This window comes from Megalobrama amblycephala, linkage group LG1, assembly GCF_018812025.1.
Source record: "Megalobrama amblycephala isolate DHTTF-2021 linkage group LG1, ASM1881202v1, whole genome shotgun sequence".
Taxonomy (NCBI): Eukaryota; Metazoa; Chordata; class Actinopteri; order Cypriniformes; family Xenocyprididae; genus Megalobrama; species Megalobrama amblycephala.
The window spans coordinates 51,744,411-51,769,382 of record NC_063044.1 but is presented as its reverse complement, the minus strand read 5'-3'; the positions used below and the strand labels follow the sequence as shown (position 1 = coordinate 51,769,382).

Genomic DNA, 24,972 nt, shown 5'->3' with positions numbered 1-24,972 from the left:
GCTGATCTGGGTCTCAGCGCTCGTGCTTTTGTTGAGGCTGTCCCGGTTTCCATTGGTAACGGGCACGCGCGCAGATTTCACCATAAACACTCCGTTTCTCCTGCTGGGAATCAGATATGGTAAACATCAGCTTTCTTACTTATTTAAAACACAGTATACACAAAAGTAATAACAAATGCACTTTAATACTACTGTAAAACGAAACAAACACGTGACGACGGTGGCGTAGTGGTTACAAATCTGGGCTCGTGAAAGAGATTGAAGGTTCAAGCCTGGCGTTCATCTATTTATTACAGAACCTGTAATAAGTAAAAAAAAGTGTAAATTAACAGTACTTAATATAATTATTTTGGACAGATTGAAAACGTTGTTGCTGTTTAATGCTATTTTTTTTTTTTTTTTTTTTTTTTTTTATGTATAATAAATTTAGTATGCATTGCAAATCAGTGTTGCAAAACAATTTATATAAGCCTGGACCATGTGACATTATTCTGTGGTTTAATACAATACAATAATAAAATGATAGTAATGTAGTAGTATAATATGAATCATCTTTTTCAGACCTCAAAACAGAAGAAGGGTCTCAGAGGTGAGTTCAGTTTGTGTTTCTCTCTTGTGTTTGATTATTATATGAGCTGTAATGTATTTTCATCTTTCTCTCAGGCTCTATAGATGACGTGTTAGGAGATCTGCTGGGCGATGATGATGATGAAGGTATCATTCACTGATCTAGTCACAGTATTTTCATGGCAGCAGACGTGTTTTACCTGTTTTAAAGGTGAGTGTCTTCGGTCCACAGGTCCGGTGAAGGTGCGCTCGCCTGCAGCCGTGTCCAGCAGACCCGCGGCCGTCCTCACGTCACGCAGCGGGAAGAGGTCTGTCTGATAATGGTTGAAAAACAGTTGATAAACAGTCTGACAGATGAACTGAGACACAGTTAGAGTCCGTCAGCTGTGTAAACGTCTCATAAAGCTGCTCTCTTTGTGTTCAGATCACTGCTGGACGATGATTTCTTCAGTAAACTGGCAGAAGAGGCTGAGAGAGATGAGGAGGTGAGGCACGAGCTGCTGATCAAACACCTTTAATTATTATATTCAACTCAATAAAGCACTTTAAAAACTACAGAGTAAACTAAAATGCTGTACAATTAAAAAAACTAAGATAAAACAGGCTTAAAATTTAGGTAATGCTTTATTTTAGTGTCCTTGTTACACTTTACATGTAGTAATAACTATAAGTTATGCATAATTACATGCAAATAACCCTAAACCACACCCTATAGTAAGTGCATTTAGTTAATTGTTATTACTCTGTACTTAAATGTATAATTACACTAACATGGACCACATAAATACAGTGTAACCAAAACTTTAGTGCAGAATTCACTATTCGACGTATTAATACATGCAATATTAAGAAATAATACAGGCCGCTCATTTCTAGATAAATTGATAAGATGAAAGTTCAGATTGCCTGCAATAAACATCTACTCAGTGTTTTATTATTAAAGTGTTTATTACAATGTTGGATTAGTGTTTGTGTATTTTCCATTTTCATTTTTTTTTGGTCATTTTTATCAGATTTGTTTTTTAATATGTCTAGTGTAAGGGAAAGTTACTTTTAAAAGTAATGCGTTATAATATTGTCTCACTCCCTAAAACAGTAACTAATTATGTTCGTTTCTGAAACACGCCTTTGATTACACGAGATATTATACATTTCAGTAAGCTGTACTGTGTCTTTCAACATACCCTTGAATGTTCATTCATGTTTATTCTGTAACTAGTATTAACGAGGAAGAGATGATCGCGATCACTCGCTTGAACGCAGCTTGTGGCGCCTATAGAGAGATCTGTCAAGCCACATTAAAGAGCGCCAAAACGGCATTTCTGTTGGAATTTCATGATAAAATGGGAATTGGAAAGATGACACTTTGTTTCTTATCAAAAGTAACAAAACGCAGAGCTTATTTTAAACTGAAGTGTTCCCAAACAGGAGACCTTAAAGTTGCAACGAAATGCATTCGGTACACATGTGCACCGTACCGGAAGTCCTGTATCGACACGGTTCGGTACGAATACATGTACCGTTACACCCCTAGTTACGATATTGTGTTACTCCCTAAAAAAAGTAACTAATTACATTACTTAGTTACTTTTAATAGAAATAAATGTGTAAACAGTATTGTTTAATTTTTATTTCAGTTTTTGTTATTTTAGTACTTCAAGTTAAACTAAACGAAAATGAGAAATTTTGCCTTGGAAACTAGAATAAAATAAGTTTGTTAAAAATATTTAAGATAGGGTAACAAACATTTTTTTATGGTTTTAGTATTAAAACTAAACTTTTAGTTTCAATTTTTAGTGATTCTGTTGTGTGTTTTTGTCATTTTTATCAGATTTTTTTTTATGTTAATAAATGTTTTTATATAGTTTCAATTTTAAAGTTAAACTTTTAGTTAAAAGTTAAAGTATTTTCCATTCTCAATTTTAAAGTTTTAGTGATTTTGTTGTTGTATTTTTTTTTTTTTTTTTTTTTTATGCGTAACTATTTCTATTATTTTTTTATTTTAGTACTTCAAGTTAAACTAAACGAAAATGAGAAATTTTGCCTTGGAAACTAAAATAAAATAAATTTGTTAAAAATATTTATATAAGTTAATGTAATAAACAAATGTTTTATGGTTTATATCAAAGTTAAACATTTAGTTAAAAGTTTTTTCCATTTCCATTTAAAGTTTTAGTGATTTTGTTGTGTTTTTGTCATTTTATTAGATTATTTTTATGTCTATATAGTTTTATTTATTTTTATTATAGTTTTAGTTATTTTAGTAGTTCAAGTTTAACTAAACAATAATGAGAAATATTGCCTTGGAAATTTAAATAAAATAAGTTTGTAAAAAATACTCCAGTATATTTTATTTCAAGTAATATTTTTTATGGTTTTAATATTAAAGTGAAAATTTTAGTTAAAAGTTAAAATATATTCCATTTTCATTTAAAAAATGTAGTGATTTTGTTGTGTTTTTGTCAGAATCTAATAAAAAAATTTTTTTATGTTTTTTATTTTATTTATTTTTATTTGTTTTAGTTATTTTAGTACTTCAAGTTAAACTAAACAATAATGTGAAATATTGCTTTGGAAACTGAAATAAAAAATAAGTTTGTTAAATTATAGTATTTTGAAGTGACAAAAATGTTTTTTTAAGGTTTTAGTATTAGTCAGAGCACCTAAACTCTACCGTCTCTTCTATATTACTTCTATTTGGCATTCATGTGTGAATTTGTGTCTCAGGGCTCTGATGTGTCTGAGGCCGATCCTGCCGCTCTGCTGGACAGCATGAAGGTAAACCAAGCTGCTGCTGCTTCCTGATTGGCTGAAATATGAGCTGTGACATCATCAAACATATGGCATCATTCCGGTTTTGTTCATTCCAGGACATAGATGACATGGATGCGGATCTGTTCAGCTCGAAGAGGAAGCCGAGTTCAGCTCCAGCTCAGAGGAAAGAAGCTAAAGGAGGAGCGTCTAAAGCAGGAGATCAGAGCAAAACCACAGGTGCGTTTCTCTACTGTGAGATTTTAACTTTGACTCTTAAAGCACTGTTAACTATAAAGAATTCAATGTGTTTTTACAGAAGAGAAAAAGCCCAGTTCTGCTCCGGCCTCCACAGCGAGAGCTTACAAGAAGTTCAGCTTTCTGGGTAAGAGCAAAACCATGATTTCTGTCTGACAGCGTCAAAAGGCTTCATGAGGGTTTGATTTTCTCCATGTGCTCCACTTTCATGCTGCTTGTGGTTCAGATGATGAAGGTGGGGGTGTTCATCCTCCTCCTCCTGATGAAGGTATCACAACAACGCTTTTACACACACCTCTGTGAGATAAACCACTGAAACCTGTTCTTCATGTTTCACAGATAACGTGGACGATTCGCTGGATGATCTGTTGGGCGATCTGGAACACAAGCAGAAGATGATGAAGAAAACCGAGCGGCCGCGCTCTTCCTCACCTGCCGTTTCTCAGAAAACAGAGACGGGTGAGAACGGTGACGTCTCACAGATCTGAGCGTCACATGACTGACTCTGACAGATGACGTCTCTTTCTGTTCCTCAGCGTCTCCAGCAGCTGCCGTGAGGAAGAGGGACGATCTGACGTTTGATGATGAAGATGATCTGATGGATGCTCTGGGCTTCGGAGAAACAAACAAAACACAAGGAAACGGACTGACACTGAAAAAAGAGAGGTGAAGCCTGAATCCCGCGAGTTAATAAAGACACTGGGACAATCTTAAAACATCAACCCTGTTAGATTCAGCAAATAATAATAAAACATTCATTCATTAACTATCAATATTAAATAATTTTCTGTTGTATATAATCCAAACAAACAGAAAACATTTCAGAGTCATTCAATAATAAGTGCTGCTTTTTCCAATTCTTTAGTAAATTTCTAAATGTTTAAATTATTTATAAAAGAAATGTATTTAATACTAATAAAAATACAACTACTACAACCAATAATAATAATAATATTGTTAATATTATCACTATTAATTATGTTTCTGTTACATATTATATATTACATATTACATGTTATATGTTATATATTATCTGTTATATATTACATTATTATTATCATCATCATCATCATATCATTATTTACTTAATTATTTTTTATTTTATTTTTTAATCTTTTTTTAACTTTTTATCTGTTAGATTTTATATAAGACAAAGATTGTCATGAATATTTGTGTATATATTCATATATTAATTTATCTTGAGATGGCATAATTCAATTCATTAACATTTAAAGACAGTGTTTGTCTTAGATAATGTTTACAATCTTACAAAAATGTACTTAAGAATACAAATATAAATATATATATATATATATATATATATATATATATAAATGCCTCATTCATTCATTCATTCATTCACAAAAAAGGCAGTGATTATTGAATAAATGGTTTCTGATTGTTTATTATATATAGTATAAAAGTATATACTGCTACTACTTCTAATGATAAGACATTATTTACTTACTCTACGGTGTTACTCATAGAAAAATCTGATATGCACGTCGTATTTTACTTTTCATGTCATGATTTTGACGTTTTATCATAATGTTTTCATAATGTGTCTCATAAGTAAGACTTCAATAATTTAATTTCAATTTAGTAATTGACTGTCATAATTTTGTTGTATCTCATAATTATGACTTTTTAATTTCATAATTTTGATTTAGTGTCACATTTATGACTTATTTGATTTTTATCTCATAATTATGACTGTTTAAGTCAATTTCATCTGTCATAACTTCAAATGTGTCTCATAAGTAAGACTTTAATAAATAAATATTTAATTTAAATTTATTAATTGACTTTTCATGTCATAATTTTGATGATTTCTCATAATTATGACTTTTTAATGTCATAATTTTGATTTAGTATGTCAACTTCAAAATTTCGAATTGGTATATCATAATTATGACTTTTAACCCTGATTTCACAGACAAGGCATAAGCTAGTCCTAGACTAAAATGCATGTTTGATCTGTTTTTAACTGAAAGCAACTTGTCTATCTTAAAATTTGTCAGTGTCATTGTTTTGTGTCAAGATGCACACCAGTAAAAGCTACTTAAATGTCCTAATTGAACAAAGGCCTAATCCAGTCTGTGAAACCGGGCCTTTAAGACATAATCTTGACTTGTCATCTCATAATTATGACTACTTATGTCATAATTTTAAGTCATTATGAATCACCGGAGCATTTTCTTTTTTTTATGTGGCAAAAATAGGCTTTCATAGTGGGAAAAGAATGAGTTCAGTAAAAGGTGTATTCTAACTCGCGTCAAAAGTTAACGCCGCCTGCTTTCTTCTCAACGATCCTGTTATCAGACGGGTTTCTTTTGTAATTTTGTCTGGCTCAATCAGACATTGGTGGGCGGAGTTAGTTGTAAATAGCCTCTGCCAACAAGTATATACTGCTACTACTTTAAGCGCTAATACATTATTTACTTGCTCTATGGTATTATTCATAGAGAACTCTGATATTTGTGGTCTGGATGAATTGAGAAGGAAGTGGTTGTGATTTCTGTGTCTCTGTCCTCATCAGTGATCCTCCTCTGAGAGCTCGCACCAAACTGGATGAGATCTTGGGCCGAGGGACGTCTCCTCGTCTGCTGGAGAGACCCGTGACGGGAGAGAAGAAAGAGACGCCACAGAAAGAGAAACCGCCGGAGAAGAGCTCAGCGGGAAGAGGTGACGGCTGACACGATCTCAACTCATGCTAACTTACCAGAGCAGATTACTGTAAACGGCACTGATCAGTCACTTAAGTGCCAATACAACAATACACAATAGTTGCAATTTCATTGAAGTTATAGATCATATCACTGCTAAATATAGGTGGGTTTGATTCCCATTGAATGCAATACAAGTCACTTTGCATAAAAGCATCTGCCAAATGCAGAAATAAGTATCCAAAAGACACTGAAATCAATAAACAAGCTCTAACTGTTGATCTTGCTGTCTGTAGCCTCTCTGATGGACGAGGAGGACTTCACATTCGGCTCTTATCAGCCCACGATGGCTTCGACTCCAGAGGGCCGTCAGTCCCGGAGACAGTCTGTCAGGTGAGTCAATTCACAAATGTTACAACATGACTACTAACTAGCAGGTCACCAACGTGACAGACTGCAAGAAGCAAGGTTCTTACTCAGTATTTTTGTAATCTTGTTTTAAAGTACAATTATCTAAACATTCTTAAATCAAGAGATGCAAAGATAAGAAGCCTTATTTCTGAGAAACCGATCAAAAGGAAGGGAGATTATGCTTAACAAGAAGTCAGAAAAATCTACTTGTTTTCCCTTTGAAAAAAGTTTATTTTTCTGAACCCCGATGGCAGGGGATTTTTCTTGTAAATGCATCTTGATTTGTTTAGATATTTGTACAGGGGAAAAAAAGCTATGGAACAAAACTATGCAAGCTTGTTTCCACCACTAAATAAAAATAAAAAACACAATTGTGACTTCTTTTCTCAGAATTGTGTGATTTAAACTCGCAATTTTGTGTTATAAACTCACAATTGCGACTTTATATCATATAATTCTGATTCTATATCTTGCAGTTCTGAGGAAAAAAGTCAGAATTGCAAGATAAAAAGTTGCAATTATACCTTTTTTATTCAGTGGCAGAAACAAGCTTCCATACAAATCACAAAAATAACAACATAAATAAAACAAATATTATCATTTATTTGTATAAATCAGATTCTTTGCACTGTTTTGTGTCAGATTCTCGACTGAAGACGTGAGCGTTCACTCGCCTGAACACAAGCCCAAACCCTCCACACGCGCCGTCCGGCCCAGATCAGACTGGCTCGGCCTGAATCAGGAGGAGGAGGAGGAAAAGATGAAGGAGGAACCCAAACAACCTGCTCCGGAGATCCTGAAGCCTCCAGCGTCTCCCTCCTTAACGGCCCGGAAAGAAACACCTGCAGATCCGCCGGCTGCACCCTCGTCTCCTAAAACCGTCTCGAGACCGGTGAAGAGAGATGAGGAGGACGATGACTGGCTCGCTGGAGCACTCAGTCGCAGGAAAACACAGTTAGTGAGCCAATCAGAGGAGAGAGAGAGGAAACAGCAAGTTTCATCAGGAGTAAGGGAGGAGGAGGACGTGTTTCTCAGGTGAAGGTTTGAGATTGAATGTTGGTTGGACTGGATCAAGATGCAGAGATTTGCTCTAATGTGTGATGTGTGATTTGCAGCTCTAAATCAAATGTCTCTTCAGCCCCACGACTGAAACGACCGGACGAGCCTCCTGTCCCAAACACAGAGTCCAGGTACAGTCAATACAAACAGTGCCGTAATGCTGTGGTCATGTGATTTATGTTGCTCTAAATGGAGTGTGTGTGTGTGTGTGTGTGTGTGTGTGTGTGTGTGTGTGTGTGTGTGTGTTTCCAGCAGAGAGTCCACTGGCATCTCCATCCAACACAACACAAGCACAGAAACACAACATAAACCTGGTACAGTCAAACTCTGCACTCTATCAAACAATGTTAAAGGGGACTATTATGCAAAATTCACTGAAGTGTTTGAACACAGACGGGATGTTTTGAGCTGAAACTTCACAGACACATTCTGGAGCACCGGAGACTTATATTACATCTTGTAAAAAGAGGCATAATACATAATATGTGTAGACAAGTCATGCACATTTTAGAGTGAATATAAATGTTAGAGGTTTTGCTCAACTCATTATCTAGAAATTGCTCTTTTTACTTCTAAAACTTTAACATGATTATCCAATGAAATCTATTAAAAAACTATAAAATACAATTCCTTATCCAGTTATCACAAACATTAGGTAAAGAAATTGGTGCAAATATGCGGATTCTAGAACTTAGTGGTATTTTCTTACCTGATTATTTGAATGTTTTAATTGATTTCAGCTGACTCTGATTTCTAAGGTTAGTTGTGTTCGTGTCACTAAAGTCCCTTCAGTAAACACTGTTGTTGTCTGTTACCCTTCAAACGTCCTAAAACAACCCCAGAAAACACATTTCACGCCTAAACAATCATTTTAAATCATGAATATAAATCTCAACCAGGAGCAAAAAGATGACTTAAATGATTTCAAATAAGAAAATTTGCTAACACTACTCAAAAAAATTAAGATATTTCTTATTTTAATTACATTTTTGTCTTTGAAGAAGCAGGATGTCTTAAAAACCTGAAATTTATAAGGAAAGCTCATTGATTTCTAGAACCGATGAAAGTCTTGGAAATGTATCATCACATAACCCAGTAGTCATTTTTCTAGTTATGTCAAGCTTTGAAATTGAGTAAAAAAAAATCCTTATCAAGAAAATTAGAAATGACTGCAAAGGTCATGGCGCCTTTTGGAGTCAAAAAGGTTGAGAAGCTCTGATCTAGAGGAACCATCACTAATGTTCACAAACTCTTCTGTGAATGTGCCAGTTTTTCTTACTAAAAATGTGAAAAAGTCATGGAAAATCATTGGTTAAAAGACGTGAGAAGCCCGATTCTAAATTTCAACAGTTTACATGTTGGCAATAATTCAATTCATATATAATTCGTAATAAAAGTTAGTTCCCTCTAATTACATACTGTTTTAGCATCTGTTACCCGTCAAACACCCTAAAACAACCCTATCCACAATTCACTTTCAACATGTTCTCACTGTAGTGATCCAGTCATCTGCTTAGAAAGTTAGTGTACGTCAGGCCCTGTTTCAGGACATCTCTGACACCCCTGATTCCCCTCCAGCCCCTCTTCACCGCTTCTGTCCCGTTTCAGGACTCAATCAGACCCTCTCGTCACGACCCTCAAACACAACCAGCAGCGCACAACACACCGCACACGCTCAGGACCCCAGAACAGCCTCAGGACGGGACGGCCCGACAGAGACGCCCCCCTCCAACCCCGTCCACGGGTGGCCCGTGCCCACTATAGCGCCCCCTGCAGCATGGTGTAGGTGCTGCTAGTGTAGAGCAGGAGTTTATCGTGACCACTATTATATAAACCTCACGAAAACTCAATTCACCCAAAAATATGATTTAAATAAAATAGGGAATTATATTCTGTATGAAGGGAAAAAGCATAATGCCATTGTGATATTTTCCCATTTAAATCCCACATTCTCTTATTTGAAATTACTGTATTACTGTACAAATTAATTACAAGAATTACTAAAAAGAATACAATATTTTTTGTCATAAATTAAACCCAACAAATTAATATTCAATATTAATTAAATAGTTTTATAATAAATTTATTAATAATATTTATTAAATAAATTAATTTTATTAATAAAAATATAAATATTACAAATAAATTAAAATAATAATAATACATATTATGTATGATATGTCTTCTGTATTACATAATGAATTACAAAAGTGAATATGATGTTTTATATTAATTTATTCAAATTAAAATTAAATAAAAAATAAAACAATATAAAAATAATTAAAATTATTAATAAATATTCCCATGATGTATGATGCGTCTTCTGTATTACTGTAAAAATGAAACAAATTTACAATAATAACACAATACAAGTACAGGAGAATCATGAAAAAATATTTTCCCACCCCCCAGAGGAAACAAATAAATCTAAAAAAAAAAAAAAATAATAATAATAATAATAATAAATAAATTATTATTATAAATAAATAAAATTATCCACACATATCACAAATTTACAAAATTAAATACAAAAGTGAATGATTTTTTTAAAATGAAAATCAACAAATAATATTTAAATTCAACCAATGATTAATTTATTTTAATACTTGCATTAAAATTTAAATGATTTATTATTAAATATTACTATGACGTATGTGTGTGTTATTAAAACAAATTCAGTGAAATAACAGCAATAATAATAATAATAATAATAATATAATAATGTGTATTATTAAAATATTATCATGATTGTAAATATTTTGTTGTATGATGTATTAACATATTAAAAACATTAAACATGTTTTCACATTACATAAATAAGAATTAAGGGATCAATAATGTAAAACATTATTGATGTGTTTGTGTTTTTAAACGGCTGTTGTTTCAGTGTTTCCACCAGCGGAGGGCGCTGTACCTGTGACACAAACACACACGCCTCTGCCTGCAGACAGTCTACAGCAGCTGCTCATACAGCAACAGGTCACACACACACACACACACACACATTTACAACATGCTCTGATGTGGATTCATATTCAGTAAACTAATAAAGGGATTTTGTGTGTGTGTGTGCAGTTGGCTCAGTCTCATCTGTGGGGTTTGAGCAGCTCTCTGGACGTGAACAGACACAGAACAGACACGGACCATCAGCACACAGACGTGACGTCACTGCAGAAACGCATCATTCAGCTGGAGGCACAGGTACAAACACCACCAGCAGACGCTTTACTCTGCATTAACAGAGCCTGAAGCAGCCTTAACTGTGGTAAACATTTTCCAAACTTGAGTTCATGAGGGAAATGCAGGGGGTTGGGAATGAATGAAAAGTTAACAACTACTTAAATCATTAAAAACAATTAAAATTACATTAATTGACTTCAGAAAACATGTGAATGTGTTGATAAATTATTAAAAATATTAACTTCAAATCTCAAGTAAATATTTTAGCTCAAAGGGTTCATCTGACTAAAATATTCATGAATATCCCTGATATAACTGAAGCTAAATAACTAATGCATCAATACAGAATTGAACTGATGTGAATTGAACACATCTCATCCAATCAGAGCGCAACACAGAATGACCTCAGTCTTCATGCGTGTGTGTGTGTGTGTTCAGGTGAGGAGTTTACAGCTGGAGAGAGATCAGAATCACATGCTGTTGGAGAGCGTTCAGCAGAGACACAAACAGGACACTGAGCTCATGGAGAACATGCACAGGTAACACACACACACACACACACACACACTGAGTTAAAACAATGTGGTTTGGTCTCACACATGTCGTCTCGTCTCAGAGCTCGTGTGAAGCTGCTGGAGGAATCGGCCGCCCAGCGAGAGCTGCGCTCGCGGCAGGAGAACGAGGACCTGGCGGAGAGACTGGCTGCCGTCACACGTATGGCGGAGCAGGAGCGTGCGGAGATTCAGGCGCAGCACCAGCGCAGACTCGCACAGAGTCAACAGGACCGAGACAGAGAGGTGGAGAGACTCAGAGACCTGCAGAGGTGACACACACACACACACACACACACACACACACACACACACACACACACACACACACACACACACAGGTTTCCATGTTTACTGGGGACTTCACATAGACGTAATGGTTTTTATACTGTACAAACTGTAATTTCTGTCCCTCTAAAACTCTAAACCTACCCATCACAGAAACTTTTTGCATTTTTACATCTTCAAAATACTTTATTTAGTATAGTTTATAAGCCGTTTTCCTCATGGGGACCAAAAAATGTCCCTATAAGATCAAAATGGTATTACTATCCTTGTGGGGACATTTGGTCCCTATAATGTAGGGAATACCAGGTACACACACACTGATGAAGAGAGTGGATTCAGTCCTACATTAAATCTGATCTTCAAATACTTCAGATCAAAGTTTGTCATGTGATTGGTCTGGGATCTGACTGCTTTTGCTCATGGATTATTGAAGAATGTTTTGAAATCCCTTAGGAGAAAATGAATGGGAAAATGCTTCCGGAAACTAGGCCACTGGAAAAGTGGGAATCATTATTGCTCTATAGCAGTGTTGTTATTGATTACTAAAACTATTAATAATGTTTTTTATATATAAATGTATAAATATAATTACATATATATAACTTTTTTTATTACATGAAAAAAAAACACTTTGAAAAATCTTTCAAAATATATTTTAACTAATGGAAATAAAATAAACTGAAGTAGCCAAATTACAAAAATGAATATTTTTTTTTTAATCAAAGTAAAAAATGAATATACAAAATCAACAAATTATTATTAAAATTTAAATAATTGTTTATTCTTAATTTAATTGATATTAAAATTTAAATGACATTAATAATAATGATGTGTTCATACATAATAATTTCCTAAAATAAAATTAAAAATGACCATGATGTCGAAATATTGTTCAATCACATTTCAGTAATCAAAACATTAAAAATAAAAAAAATAGAAATTTTCTAATCTAAATCAAATAAAAACTGAAATGTAAAAAAAAAAAATTCTAAAACTGAAATAAAAATAAAGCTAAGTAAAATCATTTTTAAAAACGCCCTAATAAAAATAATAAAACCAAGTAGCAAAAAAACCCTGTAAAATTTAAAAATAAGAGCGAATTCAAAATATTGATAAATATTATGATATTATATAAATAATACTAATGATAACAAGATGATTATTGACTAAATTATTATTCTAAAAAGGAGGGATTGTCAAAGCGTTTTTTTTGTCAGCCGAACACCTCTGAGCTAAAATATTATAGAATATAAAATATAAAAGTCCCCCTGAGATTTTAAGTTAATATTTCAGTAATTTAACAACATATTCATGATGTTGGTTCTCTGATGGCGGTTAATGGTCACGTTACATGCAGATAAACAAATGAAATTTCATCTTTTTTCAGTAAGTGTTTTATTTTTAATTACTGCATTCATTTTGATTGTATTCCTGAATACATTTGACAGTTTCCACACATATATTTTAAGCCGTAACTCGTAAATGTGAGTAAAATATTCATACCTTTGAGTGAAAGTATCATAGAATATAAAATATAAAATGTGTCATGCAGATAAACAAAAAAAACCTATATCTTTTTTTTAAGTGTTTTATTCTGACTGTTTTTAAGTACTCATTTTTATTTATTTATCAGCATTTAATCAAAAAAAAAAAAAAAAAACTTTGGCTCAAAAGTCCTTTAAAGTTTGATGATGTTTCAGAAATAAGCGAATAATCCCACCTGAGTGTAAAACGAGCTCATTTGTTTAACGTTTGTGACAGGAAGTCCATCCTGGAGATGAAGAGAGATCATGAAGAGCAGATCCAGCACCTGAAGAAGCTGAAGGACGAGGAGATCGACGCCGTGACCAGCGCCACGTCACAGACCAGGTGCTGCCCGTCACCGATCACTCACAAAGCAGACTCTCGTCCGTCAGACGCGTCTCATGAGGTGTGTGTGTGTGCAGGTCTCTGACGACCGTCATCGAGCAGATGGAGCTGTTCTCCCGCAGGCTGGGCGACCTGTCGTCTCGAGTGGAGAGCTCACATGAGCACACGGCGCAGGGACTGGAGATCGGAGCCAGACAGAGAGACCAGCAGCTCAGAGGTGCCGCAGCAAACATCAGGGCTTGACATGTGCCTTTTTCCCCCAGGACCACATGTTTAGAAGCTCATAAAGAACTGTAGGAGCGCAATGAAAATGCCAGAAACAGTTTATGTTGTAACCGAAATACCAATAATGACCAGAAAAAATGTTCTTAAAGGATTAGTTCACTTGTGAATTAATATTTCCTGATAATTTACTCACCCCCATGTCATCCAAGATGTTCATGTCTTTCTTTCTTCAGTCGAAAAGAAATGAAGGTTTTTGATGAAAACATTCCAGGATTTTTCTCCTTATAGTGGACTTCAATGGAGCCCAAACAGTTGAAGGTCAAAATTATAGTTTCAGTGCAGCTTCAAAGAGCTTTAAACGATCCCAGACGAGGAATAAGGGTCTTATCGAGCAAAACAATTGGCCATTTTATAAAAAAAAATACAAATTTATATACTTTTTAACCACAAATGCTCATCTTGCACTATTCTGCGATGCTCCACGCATTGTGTAATAATGTTGGAAAGGTCACACGTGACATGAAAAAATTTTAATTCTGAAGTGAACTAATACTTTAATGCTGGACTTTTAATTATAAACCAGCCCAAAACACACCAGGACTCTTATTTTGAAATGTATGTGCTGTACTACTGCCAGCTGCCCATTCAAACATATAAGGGAGATTAAATATGCACTCTTACAACCATCTACAACATATTACAATATAAACACCATAAAGTAAACATTGTGATAATTCAATCAATAATCAATCTATTGGCATAAATCTGCAGTATTCAGTGATTGTGAACCACACAACAGTGTCATGTTTTCACTTTGAATGCGCAGTGATCATAATTATTTAATGAAATTAAATAATAATCATATTAGGCCATATCTCAATTCCTGTTTTACAGCTTCAAATTTAAGACCGCTTCAAATGAAAATTAAAACTTGTGTTATACCATTTAAAACATTTTACTTTCTATGACCTTAAATTTGAAAAAAAGTGAATTTAAGATGTTTTACAAGACCTGCGAGGACCTCGTTTATATTGGCATATAATGTGCTCCTGAACACATTTTACAGTTCGCACACATCTATTTTTAGTCGTAACTGCGAGTGAAGCGCTCGTACGCTTCATCCCTGGCAAAACAACTGAGCTGATGTGAATGTGTTTTTGTGTCCCAGTGCTGCAGGAGCGTTTGAGTCAGCAGCAGCGCGAGATGAGCGACGAGAGGTCACGTCTCAAAGAGGTCATCGCCAAGATGGACACACAGCTGGCTGAGCAGCAGAGACAGCTGGAGAAGGTCGAGAAACCCCACTGAACCCACTCCACACACTCGCTCTGAACATGAATAAAACACTCATATACATTATCAGTCAGAACACAAGACCGTTTAACAGTCGCTTTCCTGGATAGTTTGAAGGATAATAAGGAACGGTTCCAGTTATATTGGACAACTGCGCTGGTAGAAGTGTGTAGTGACGCCGCCACTCGGGATTGGTCACATGTCTGTGTTTCTATGTAGCTGTCCAAGTGCACTAATTGAACGATGTAAACATAAGTTAATAATAAAAATAAAAGAGAAATCTGATCATCCTCCATAACGCAGTCGCTATTTACATCTAGTACCGTCAGTGAAAACGGCTCATGAAGTTACGCTGGTTTGTGTGTTTAGGAGCGCTGGCGTGTGACATCAGAACAGGCCAAAGCTGAATCATCTCTACGAGGACTAGAGGAGGAGAGACGGACCATGATGCAACACTTCAGCATGGAGAGAGAGGAGCTGGAAAAAGGCAAAGGTCAGACCAAAATCACTCATTAAACATGATTATAGATTATAGATTACTCATCAATTACAGATCTACTGTATATCTATCTCTCCCTCTATATATGATAAATATATAATGTGTGTGTGTATATATGCACATATATACTCTCTCTCTCTCTCTCTCTCAGAGCGCTCTGCTGGAGGAGCAGCAGTCCGTCATGCAGCACTGCGCTGAAGAGCGGCGGAAGCTGGCGGCCGAGTGGAGCAGGTTTCACACGCAGGAGAAGCTGCGTCAGGAGCGGGCCGAGAGAGAGACCAGCCGCGCCATGGAGAGAGACGCCAACAGAGAGGGGTCCATCCTCAGCATGGCACAGGTGTGACTGATGATATAAACCTCACGCAGCGCAGTTCAGACACTATCTGTACTGTATCAGCTGATCACAATACAGGACAAAAACTCCATGTGTTTGCATGCATTCATTCATGCTTTACAGATAATATTAGAAGCTGAAGCCGATGCATTTTTTTAAAAAAAAATTTAAATTAATTTTACGTAATGAGTTGAGTTAGATGCTAATGTTTACATGAAACAGACACAAACAGCATCATTTTATGCCATAGTTGTATTTCTCAGTACTAATATTATTCTATTATTGTATTTAAATCTTAACATTCTGATTTTTGAGTTAAAAACTTGCAATTAAAAGAAACAATTGTTAGAATTGGGAGATATATAATAATATAATGTCGGAATTCCCTGAAAAGAGTCTAAATTGTGAAAATGTAAAGTCGCAATTAACATATTTGTTAATCTGTGGCAAAAACAGTAATAAGTCTTTTCATTCTCAAAGCAGACCATTCTACGTTTTTTATGCTTGTTATACTTAAAGAAAAAAAGTTTTATTTGGAGTTATAATAGTTAACTTATAACAAAAACCATAAAAAAAACAAACAAAAAAAAACAGAATAAAACAGAATAAAATGACAAAAATACAAAATTACTAAAAATTTAAAATTAAAATTATATATATATATATATATATATATATATATATATATATATATATATATATAAAATAATCTGTCTCAAAAACAACTAATGTACACATATATAAATTAAAAATGTAATATATAAATTAAAATAATCAAATAATTACATTTTTATTTATTTTTTAATTTTAATTTTTGTATTACATATTACATTTTTACAATTTTTAAATTTAATTATATATATATATATATATATATATATATATATATTTGAATTTATAAATATGCAAATTCAAATATAAACAAATCTAAATTAAAATATGAATATTAAAATATGAAAAACAAACTCAAATAAAATTAGACTAAAACTAAATATAAAATTACAAAAATGTAATCAAATTAAAATGAAAATTGAAAATATGAAAAAAGTAATCCAAAATATTGAATATATAAATACATTTATATTATATATATATATATATATATATATATATATATATATATATATATATATAGATTATACATATATTTATATGTATTTTAATTTAATATTTTTTTATATACATTTATATATTTAATATAAATTTAATACTTTTTTATTTATTTATTTATTATTTTTTTAATTTAATACTGCTAATACGAGTCTAAACAGTTCAAATGGGAGAAATTGGAAAAGTGAGAGGGACTGCTGACATCAGCAGAAAAGGGAAGTCATTTGAGAGGCGGGACAGTCCATCACAGTTTTCCTTGGTGATATTCAGGAGCAGGCCGAACTGAAGCTGCGCTCCGGAGAGCTGAAACAGAAGGAGGAATCGCTGCAGAGAGAGAGAGACGGCCTGGAGAAAGAGAGACAGGAGCTGGAGAGAGAGAAAGAGAAGCTGAGCTCCACGGCACTGCGACTCAAAACACGGGCACAGGAAGTGGAGGCGTTCAGTAAGGTAAAAGACTAAGTAAAGCACTACGGTCAGCGGCGCGTTTGACACCCGATCATGTGACACTGAACCGTCTCCTCACGTGCAGCTGGCGTCCGAGCGCTTCGAGGAGGGAGAGCGAGCGCTGCGGGAGGCCAGACAGGTGGAGGCCGAACATCAGACCAGACTGCGAAACATACACACACAGATAGAGCGACTGAGACAACAGGAGCACAACTTACAACAGGTCACTGCTAACCACCGTCTGACACTAACACACAATGTCCTATTTATAAACCTAATTATTTTTTGATGTCACAGCAATGTAGTTATCTAGTTACCCGACGCTGCGTAATTCTGATCATGTGACCTCTCAGGAGCGCTTGAGGATGACGGATCATCACAGAGACTTGGAGCGACTGAGACACACTCTTCCTGTCAATCCAGTGACGTCAGCGCCTCTCATCGCAGGTAATGTGTCCGTTCACAGACCCAATGCAGGCGTTCAGTGTCTCAGACAGTGAGTCACGTGTGTGTGTGTTTGTTAAGATTTCTCTCCAGCGTTGGCCAGCACACACCTGAGCGCCGCTGTCAACCCGGTGCCCGCCGAACTACACGCCCGACTCGCCCTCATCAAACACACCGCTGAGAAGGTACGATGACAAAGATTCACTTCACAGCTGATAACGTCACAATAGGGTCATTCAATACCCAGTTTCCCCAAGTAATGATGCGCTTTGATACTAAAGAGGACCAGAACCTTTCAACTGACCACCATTAAAGAGGCTTCACATGGTATATGGGTTACACTTATATACATGTATGCAATGATGAATTCAATAATTCAAACATGATTCAAAACAGAAAAATCCTCATTTAAATGCGAAAGTAAAGCCAACGGTACCTGAACGACTCAAGTGAATAATTGAAATAAAGCAACACTTTGGTTCAGCAAAAATAACCAAAAAAAAAAAAATGCAGAAATAAAAGATTAAACAAATATATACAAGAATAATTCAATAAAAAAGGGAAAATCTCACCCTATTTCCCATTGATGTTGAAGCCATTAATCTAATGGTGTAAATAAAAAAAGTTGAAAATGATAGTTTATATATAATCCAGTAGTGTAATTTTTTTTCAATAGTGCAAAAAACACAGTATATACATGTACATTAAACATAAAATAGGCTCAAGGGCATATTATATACATAAATGAAATGATCAAGTGAATAATTCAACCATATTAACCAGAAAAATATCCTCATATAAATGCCAAAGCCAACAGTTCGAGTGACTCCAGTGAAAAATCAACAATTCAGTTCAGCAAGCGTAGCCAAAATTAAATAAATCTCACCATATTCCCTATCGATTTTGAAGCCAATAATCCAATGGCGAAAAAAAATCAGATCAGACAAGGATGTAGTTAATCCAAATTACATGCCACTTACAATCCACTTCAACATGAAATTAAGTCAATCGAAGCAGGTGTAACAAAGGCTGAATCCCAAATGGCACCCTAAATCCTCACGGTCTTCCTCTGAGTCTGCACTTTTGTAATGTAATGCAATGACGGATATCCAAGTGAGCGAGGGGTGGGCATAAACACAGCCCAGCATTTCAGGATGGATGTTTAAACATCATTTTTATGGCCATGAGTGATTATTAGTAACCCTTACCCATAATTCTTGGAGACTGTGGGCTGTGTTCAGAATATCAAACTACCACACAATTCTCACTAGTTCCACAGCATAGAGGATGTGTATGCATGGCATATTTGAAATTTAATTTGCCAATGTACAAATGCATATTATATACTGATCTAGTATTCCATTACCACATGAATTAAAATTAGTGATGGCCGATTTCGAAACACTGCTTCATGAAGCTCCGAAGCTTCATGAATCTTTTGTTTCGAATCAGTGATTCGGAGCGTATCAAACTGCTAAAGTCACGTGATTTTAGTAAACGAGACTTCGTTGCGTCATCACTGTTTCGAAACAGTTCGAAATGTCAATGGTTCACCGATAGAGGGCGATGATAAAGTGAGCCCATGAATCATGCAGATTCACTGAGAACTATTGAACAAGTGTCTAGACTCTAGAGCTTTACCCTATGGTTTTGCCTGATCTCCGATCAGTTTTATACATTTGTAGATGTTTTAATTATACATTAGAATAATTAAAATTAATAATGGTAGTTATTAATCTCTTATTGGCCTGTTTAGCTTGAGGCATGGAACAAAGAAACAAGCCTTTAAAATTGATAAAAGAACACATTATACAGACACTCTATATTTAATCTTAGATGATTAGTTGATTTCATTTGATTTTACTTTCAATAAAACTTTTGCAATACATTTGTTAAAGGGTATTTTTAATGCATGTTTGGCCCGAGTTGTTGCATTTACACTGTTCTGACCACTAGGGGTCACCGTAGAGACTGGTGTCATATTGTTTCGAAGCCTCAAATCATTACGGCACATTTGATTCAACTGCTTCAGTGTTTCACGAAGCCTCGATCTGCCCATCACTAATTTAAATATGGAAGCTTGTTTGTCACTGAACGAAATTAAAAAGGTATTTGCGACTTTTCCTCACAGTTGCGAGTTATAAAGTCCAATTCGGAGGGAGGGCACCTTTAAAAGACACAATTGAAAGTTTATACCACACAATTGAGAAGTCAAGTTGCAATTACCTTTATTTTTTATTCAAGGGTTGAAATGTGCCACTAGAATTACTTTTAATCATCTGCTATTGCAATGAATGGACATTGTGGGTTAAATTCTTGCCTTCAGAGGGAACTCGTTCTCTCTCACATTTAAGACCTTAATTGTTGACAATTATGAAACACTTAAATGTAGCATTCTCTGTGTTTCATTAAATCCACAGTAATTGCAGACAATTTCATAAGTCACTAAACCAGTACAATCATTGGGAAATATTCTATTTCAATGTAAATGCTGAATAAATAGTTGACATTGCCCTAAATGGACAACATCCCACACTAAAGTTTTCTGCCCATTTCTCTAACAGGACAGAGACTTCCTGCAAGAGGAGCAGTACTTCCTGGACACCCTGAAGAAAACATCGTACAACTCAGTCTTCAACACATGACCATAGACACTGGAGACATTTTGATACACTTTATTTGATAATAAACACGGTTAAAAAAGAAAAAAAGCTTCAGTTATTTTCATGTTCTGATATCACTCTCCAACACAGCTTCTGCAAAAAGTGGGGGAGGGAGAAAAAAAAAAAAAAAAAAAAAAAGTCATCATTTTCATTTATAAAATAATTTTTTTTTTATAATATGGGAATAGCCTCAGGTTACCATAAGTCAACACAAGTTTTCAGACAGGGATAACTTCTCTCATCACAGGCTTGAATGTCTAAACACTGATCTTGGGTCAGACTGTTCCTTCATAATCCCAGGAGCATGTTAATGAACCATCAGAACTATACTGACCCAAGAACAGCATTACAAAAAAAAAATTTTTACACTATAGATGTACTTTGATTTATACATACAGCTGTGAATCCAGGTGAAGCAGGAGACCTCATGGTGTTTCTGCTCCATCTGTGAAGAGAAAACCAGAGTCAGACGGGTTTCACACCAGATTACAGGGGCAGATTCTCATTGGCTTCCTCAGAATTTTACTGGACCATCATTAGTTTCTCACAGGGCATTTCCAGCAGGGCCGGGGCTCGGGCACCCGGAAGTTGTGGGACCCCCGAAATGCCACAAGCCACAGCCCTGCTGGAAATGCAGCATTTATCACCACAGGAAGATTCAGACAAACATGTGAACAGAGAGATCTTTACCTGATCAGCACTGAATCAGATTCAGACGTTCACCTGGAGAGAGAAAGAGCACGTGATCAGACTCAGTGTTTCCAGCACATTAAACTTTAGATCTGCACATTGTGTCTCAGTGATTCTGCTTCGCCATCGTCAGTTATCGCATCAGACGGCTTTTCCTATACAGCATCTTCATCACAGAACACAGTCAACCTTACCCCCCAAAAAAAAAAAAGAAAAAAAAAAAGAAATTTACCATGTCGCTTAACTGACAATACAGAAGTGGCACATTTAACAGACAAGAATCCATGAACCGCATTAGACCGTTTTCTAAGGCTGTATGACCTTAAATTAAAATCTGTTAGGATGACTTTTAAAAACCCGAGAATTTGGGTTGCTCATAAGGTTCATCTGGGAACGCAACATGCTCCATTTCACCAGATCTGAAACGTAAAGTCACTAATAAACCTATGGCAACAGGAGAATGCATCAATGTCTCTAAATATGCAAATTATTGTTCATCGCAGTTTCAAATGTTTAAACCCTCACTCTGAGTTGTTTTGAGGTCCACATATTCTTGTTCAAGTAACTACTGTGGCTGTAGCATTTCTATCATTAGGTGGCCAAATATTAAAGACTAATTAAACATTTGAAATAAATGTTTCGGCAGCATTAAACAACGATTTGATCTGCTGTAATGTAACAATCACTAGGCCGCTGGCGCCCTCTGCAGGTATTTGTTAAAGTAAATAAGTTGATTAAGTTTATATTATGCATTTTAACAGTGTTCAATAAAACCATATGATTAATTGCTTTGATACTATTATTTGAATTAATTACCTCACCGTTATGCATTTTGTCTCATTATTATTATATGTATTTTAAGTCATTTTAAAGTTGTTCACTTCGGTCTTTAAGTGCCCAGTTGTTCAGAAGTAAATCTGATCAGATTTCAGCCATTCGATTGGATCAAATCTTGAAAATGGGTTGTTCAAAAGAAAGGAGGATTGTGAAATTAGATCACAATCCAATCTTGGTTGAGATCTGGATAAAAATCGGTTTGTGTTCAAAACTTTAGTAAGATTGGGGTACCTTTAAAAAAAAAAAAAAAAAAAAAAAAAAAGTAAATATGCACTTTATTTTGCTCTTGATTAGTTTAACTTAAATTATATTATTTGGCTACATATATAGTCTTTTAAAGTAAAAAAAGATTGGTGCAATAAAATAATGCCCAACCAACTGTAAACAATACTATATTTAATTTGAAGTGTTCTGCATCACTGTTTGTAAACTACATTGGCACAGGCAGGCGAGTTTTAAATCAGGGTTGGAGCTAAACAGGACCAGAGTTCACCACCCCTGCCCTAGAGGTTCAATCCTGTAATTAAAAAACAGATCTATGGTGATTTATACGTACAGCTGTGAATCCAGGTGAAGCAGGAGACCTCATGGTGTTTCTGCACCATCTGTGAAGAGAAAACCAGAGTCAGACGGATTTCACACCAGATTACAGGGGCAGACTCTCATTGGCTTTGGCTTCCTCAGAATAATTTGAGCCATCATTAATGGGCATCAGAGGGCATTTCCAGCAGAGTCGAGGCTCGGGCATCCCGGGGGGGGTGGGTGGGTATGGGTCCCCGAAATGCCACAAACCAGGACCCTGCTTTCAATGCAGCATTTATCATCAGAGGAAGAGCCAGACAAACATGTGAACAAAGAGATCTTTACCTGATCAGCTCTGAATCAGATTCAGACGTTCACCTGGAGAGAGAAAGGAGCACGTGATCAGATTCAGTGTTTCCAGCACAGTGATGAACTTCAGATCTGCACATTGTGTCTCAGATTCTGCTTCGCCATCGTCAGTTATCGCATCAGACGGCTTTTCCTATACAGCATCTTCATCACAGAACACAGTCAACCTGACACCTCTAGTGACCAAAGTTCTTCTTTTAAAAAGGTAATGCATTTAAAAAGAAAGAAAAACGACGTAAAACCTACCTTTTAAGTGAACTGTGCACACAGTGAAGCAGACAATCCTCATCTCGATGCATTAAATTCAGCCTGCAGAAAAACAAAACGTGCAAAATTAAACACTGACCGCCATCTCGAGTGTGGTTAATAAAATTACTCTAATCGACAAACTCACTTTTATCAAGGTGGTCTGAAGGCGCTGTGTTCGTATCTCCGCGTGCAATTCATTATAAACGTGTTTTAATCGCGCTAAACGCTTCTTTGTGCCTGAGGAGGCGATCCTATCCACGTGTTGCGCGGCGAAAGAGGACGAGGAACAGGGAGCGTCCGCTTTTATAGCGCTGAAACGTCACGACCCACGTGACGGGGCGTGTTCCATTCAGCAGTGAACATCCCTGCGCCCTGCTCCCTTCGAAGATTTCACCTTGAGTTCTGGAAGGTCAAAGGGTATGGGGCTCTAATTCTGAAATAACACAAAGTGAGTTCCGAATGATTAAGAAATGTATACTGAAAGTTCTGTATGGAACAATCCTGTTTTCCTTTCCAAGTGCCCTGCGAAGGGATCGCAGGAAATGTGGAGCCCACAATGCGCGCGCTGGGAAAGTGACGCATTTTACAAAATAAAAGTCACTAGAAATAATATAATTATACAAAATTACATTACTGCAAATACATTTTAATTATATTATTTAGATGTATAATCCTAAAAATTTGTTTTTTAAAAATCCATATATAACATGTTTTACATTTAGGACTACATTTTACTATTAAAACTGCAGCTACACATAAAGGATTGTTTTTTAAAGGGATAGTTCACACAAAAATTAAAATGATTTCATCATTTACTCACCCTCAAGTTGTTCAAAATATGTATACATTTCTTTGTTCTGTTGAACACAAAGGAAAATATTTTAAAGAATGTGAGAAACTGAACAGTTCTGGGGCACCATTAACTTCCATAGTAGTCTTTTTCCAACCTCTCACCTCCCTTAAAGGATTAGTTCACTTTCAAATAAAAATTTCCTGATAATTTACTCACCCCCATGTCATCCAAAATGTTCATGTCTTTCTTTCTTCAGTCGAAAAGAAATGAAGGTTTTTGATGAAAACATTCCAGGATTTTTCTCCTTATAGTGGACTTCAATGGAGACCAAACGGTTGAAGGTCAAAATTACAGTTTCAGTGCAGCTTCAAGGGCTTTAAACGATACCAGACGAGGAATAAGGGTCTTATCTAGAGAAACAATCAGTCATTTTCGGATTTTTTTTAAAAAATGATATACGTTTTAACCATTAATGCTCATCTTGAACTAGCTTTCTTCTTCTTCTTCTGTATTTGAGTGTATTACTGCCCTCCACAGGTCAAAGTTTGAACTAATTGTTATATACAATATGCTAGTGCAAGTATATAACAATTTAGTTCAAACTTTGACCTGTGAAGGGCAGTAATACACTTAGCAGTGTCTATACTGCAGGAATTCAAATAGAGAAGAAGAAGAGAGCTAGTTCAAGATGAGTATTTATGGTTAAAATGTAAAAAAATATATTTTTTTTTTAGAAAATGAGCGATGGTTTCTCTAGATAAGACCCTTATTCCTCGTCTGGTATCATTTAAAGCCCTTTGAAGCTGCACTGAAACTGTAATTTTGACCTTCAACTGTTTGGGCTCCACTGAAGTCCACTATATGGAGAAAAATCCTGGAATGTTTTCATCAAAAACCTTCATT

At 35.3% G+C, this 24,972-nt stretch overlaps 1 protein-coding gene, 1 long non-coding RNA gene and 3 other non-coding genes across 5 annotated transcripts; 1 reads left to right on the top strand and 4 right to left on the bottom strand.

The window, feature by feature from the left end:
- Positions 1-6: 6 nt before the first annotated feature.
- Positions 7-20,657, top strand: LOC125274186 (fas-binding factor 1 homolog). The gene is made up of 30 exons (XM_048200366.1): positions 7-119; positions 562-589; positions 664-714; positions 800-875; positions 992-1,052; positions 3,295-3,345; positions 3,438-3,558; positions 3,638-3,703; positions 3,916-4,035; positions 4,113-4,242; positions 6,116-6,261; positions 6,539-6,635; positions 7,296-7,688; positions 7,769-7,843; positions 7,965-8,026; positions 9,321-9,494; positions 10,600-10,691; positions 10,788-10,913; positions 11,331-11,431; positions 11,509-11,715; positions 13,493-13,600; positions 13,678-13,817; positions 14,994-15,112; positions 15,485-15,602; positions 15,761-15,951; positions 17,329-17,505; positions 17,588-17,725; positions 17,856-17,949; positions 18,028-18,131; positions 20,511-20,657. The coding sequence occupies exons 1-30, from the start codon at positions 117-119 to the stop codon at positions 20,589-20,591; spliced, it is 3,450 nt and encodes a 1,149-aa protein (XP_048056323.1). The 5' UTR covers positions 7-116; the 3' UTR covers positions 20,592-20,657.
- Positions 20,606-23,768, bottom strand: LOC125274201. Its single transcript, XR_007186197.1, has 7 exons — positions 23,422-23,768; positions 23,274-23,336; positions 23,004-23,036; positions 22,693-22,741; positions 21,300-21,332; positions 21,006-21,054; positions 20,606-20,702 (listed from the first exon to the last, which is right to left on the bottom strand). It is a non-coding gene; the product is annotated as an uncharacterized LOC125274201 (long non-coding RNA).
- Positions 20,793-20,862, bottom strand: LOC125250655. Its single transcript, XR_007180830.1, has one exon. It is a non-coding gene; the product is annotated as a small nucleolar RNA R38 (small nucleolar RNA).
- On the bottom strand, positions 21,404-21,478 carry LOC125250665. The gene has a single exon (XR_007180833.1). It is a non-coding gene; the product is annotated as a small nucleolar RNA SNORD49 (small nucleolar RNA).
- On the bottom strand, positions 23,112-23,184 carry LOC125250662. The gene has a single exon (XR_007180832.1). It is a non-coding gene; the product is annotated as a small nucleolar RNA SNORD49 (small nucleolar RNA).
- Positions 23,769-24,972: the final 1,204 nt, after the last annotated feature.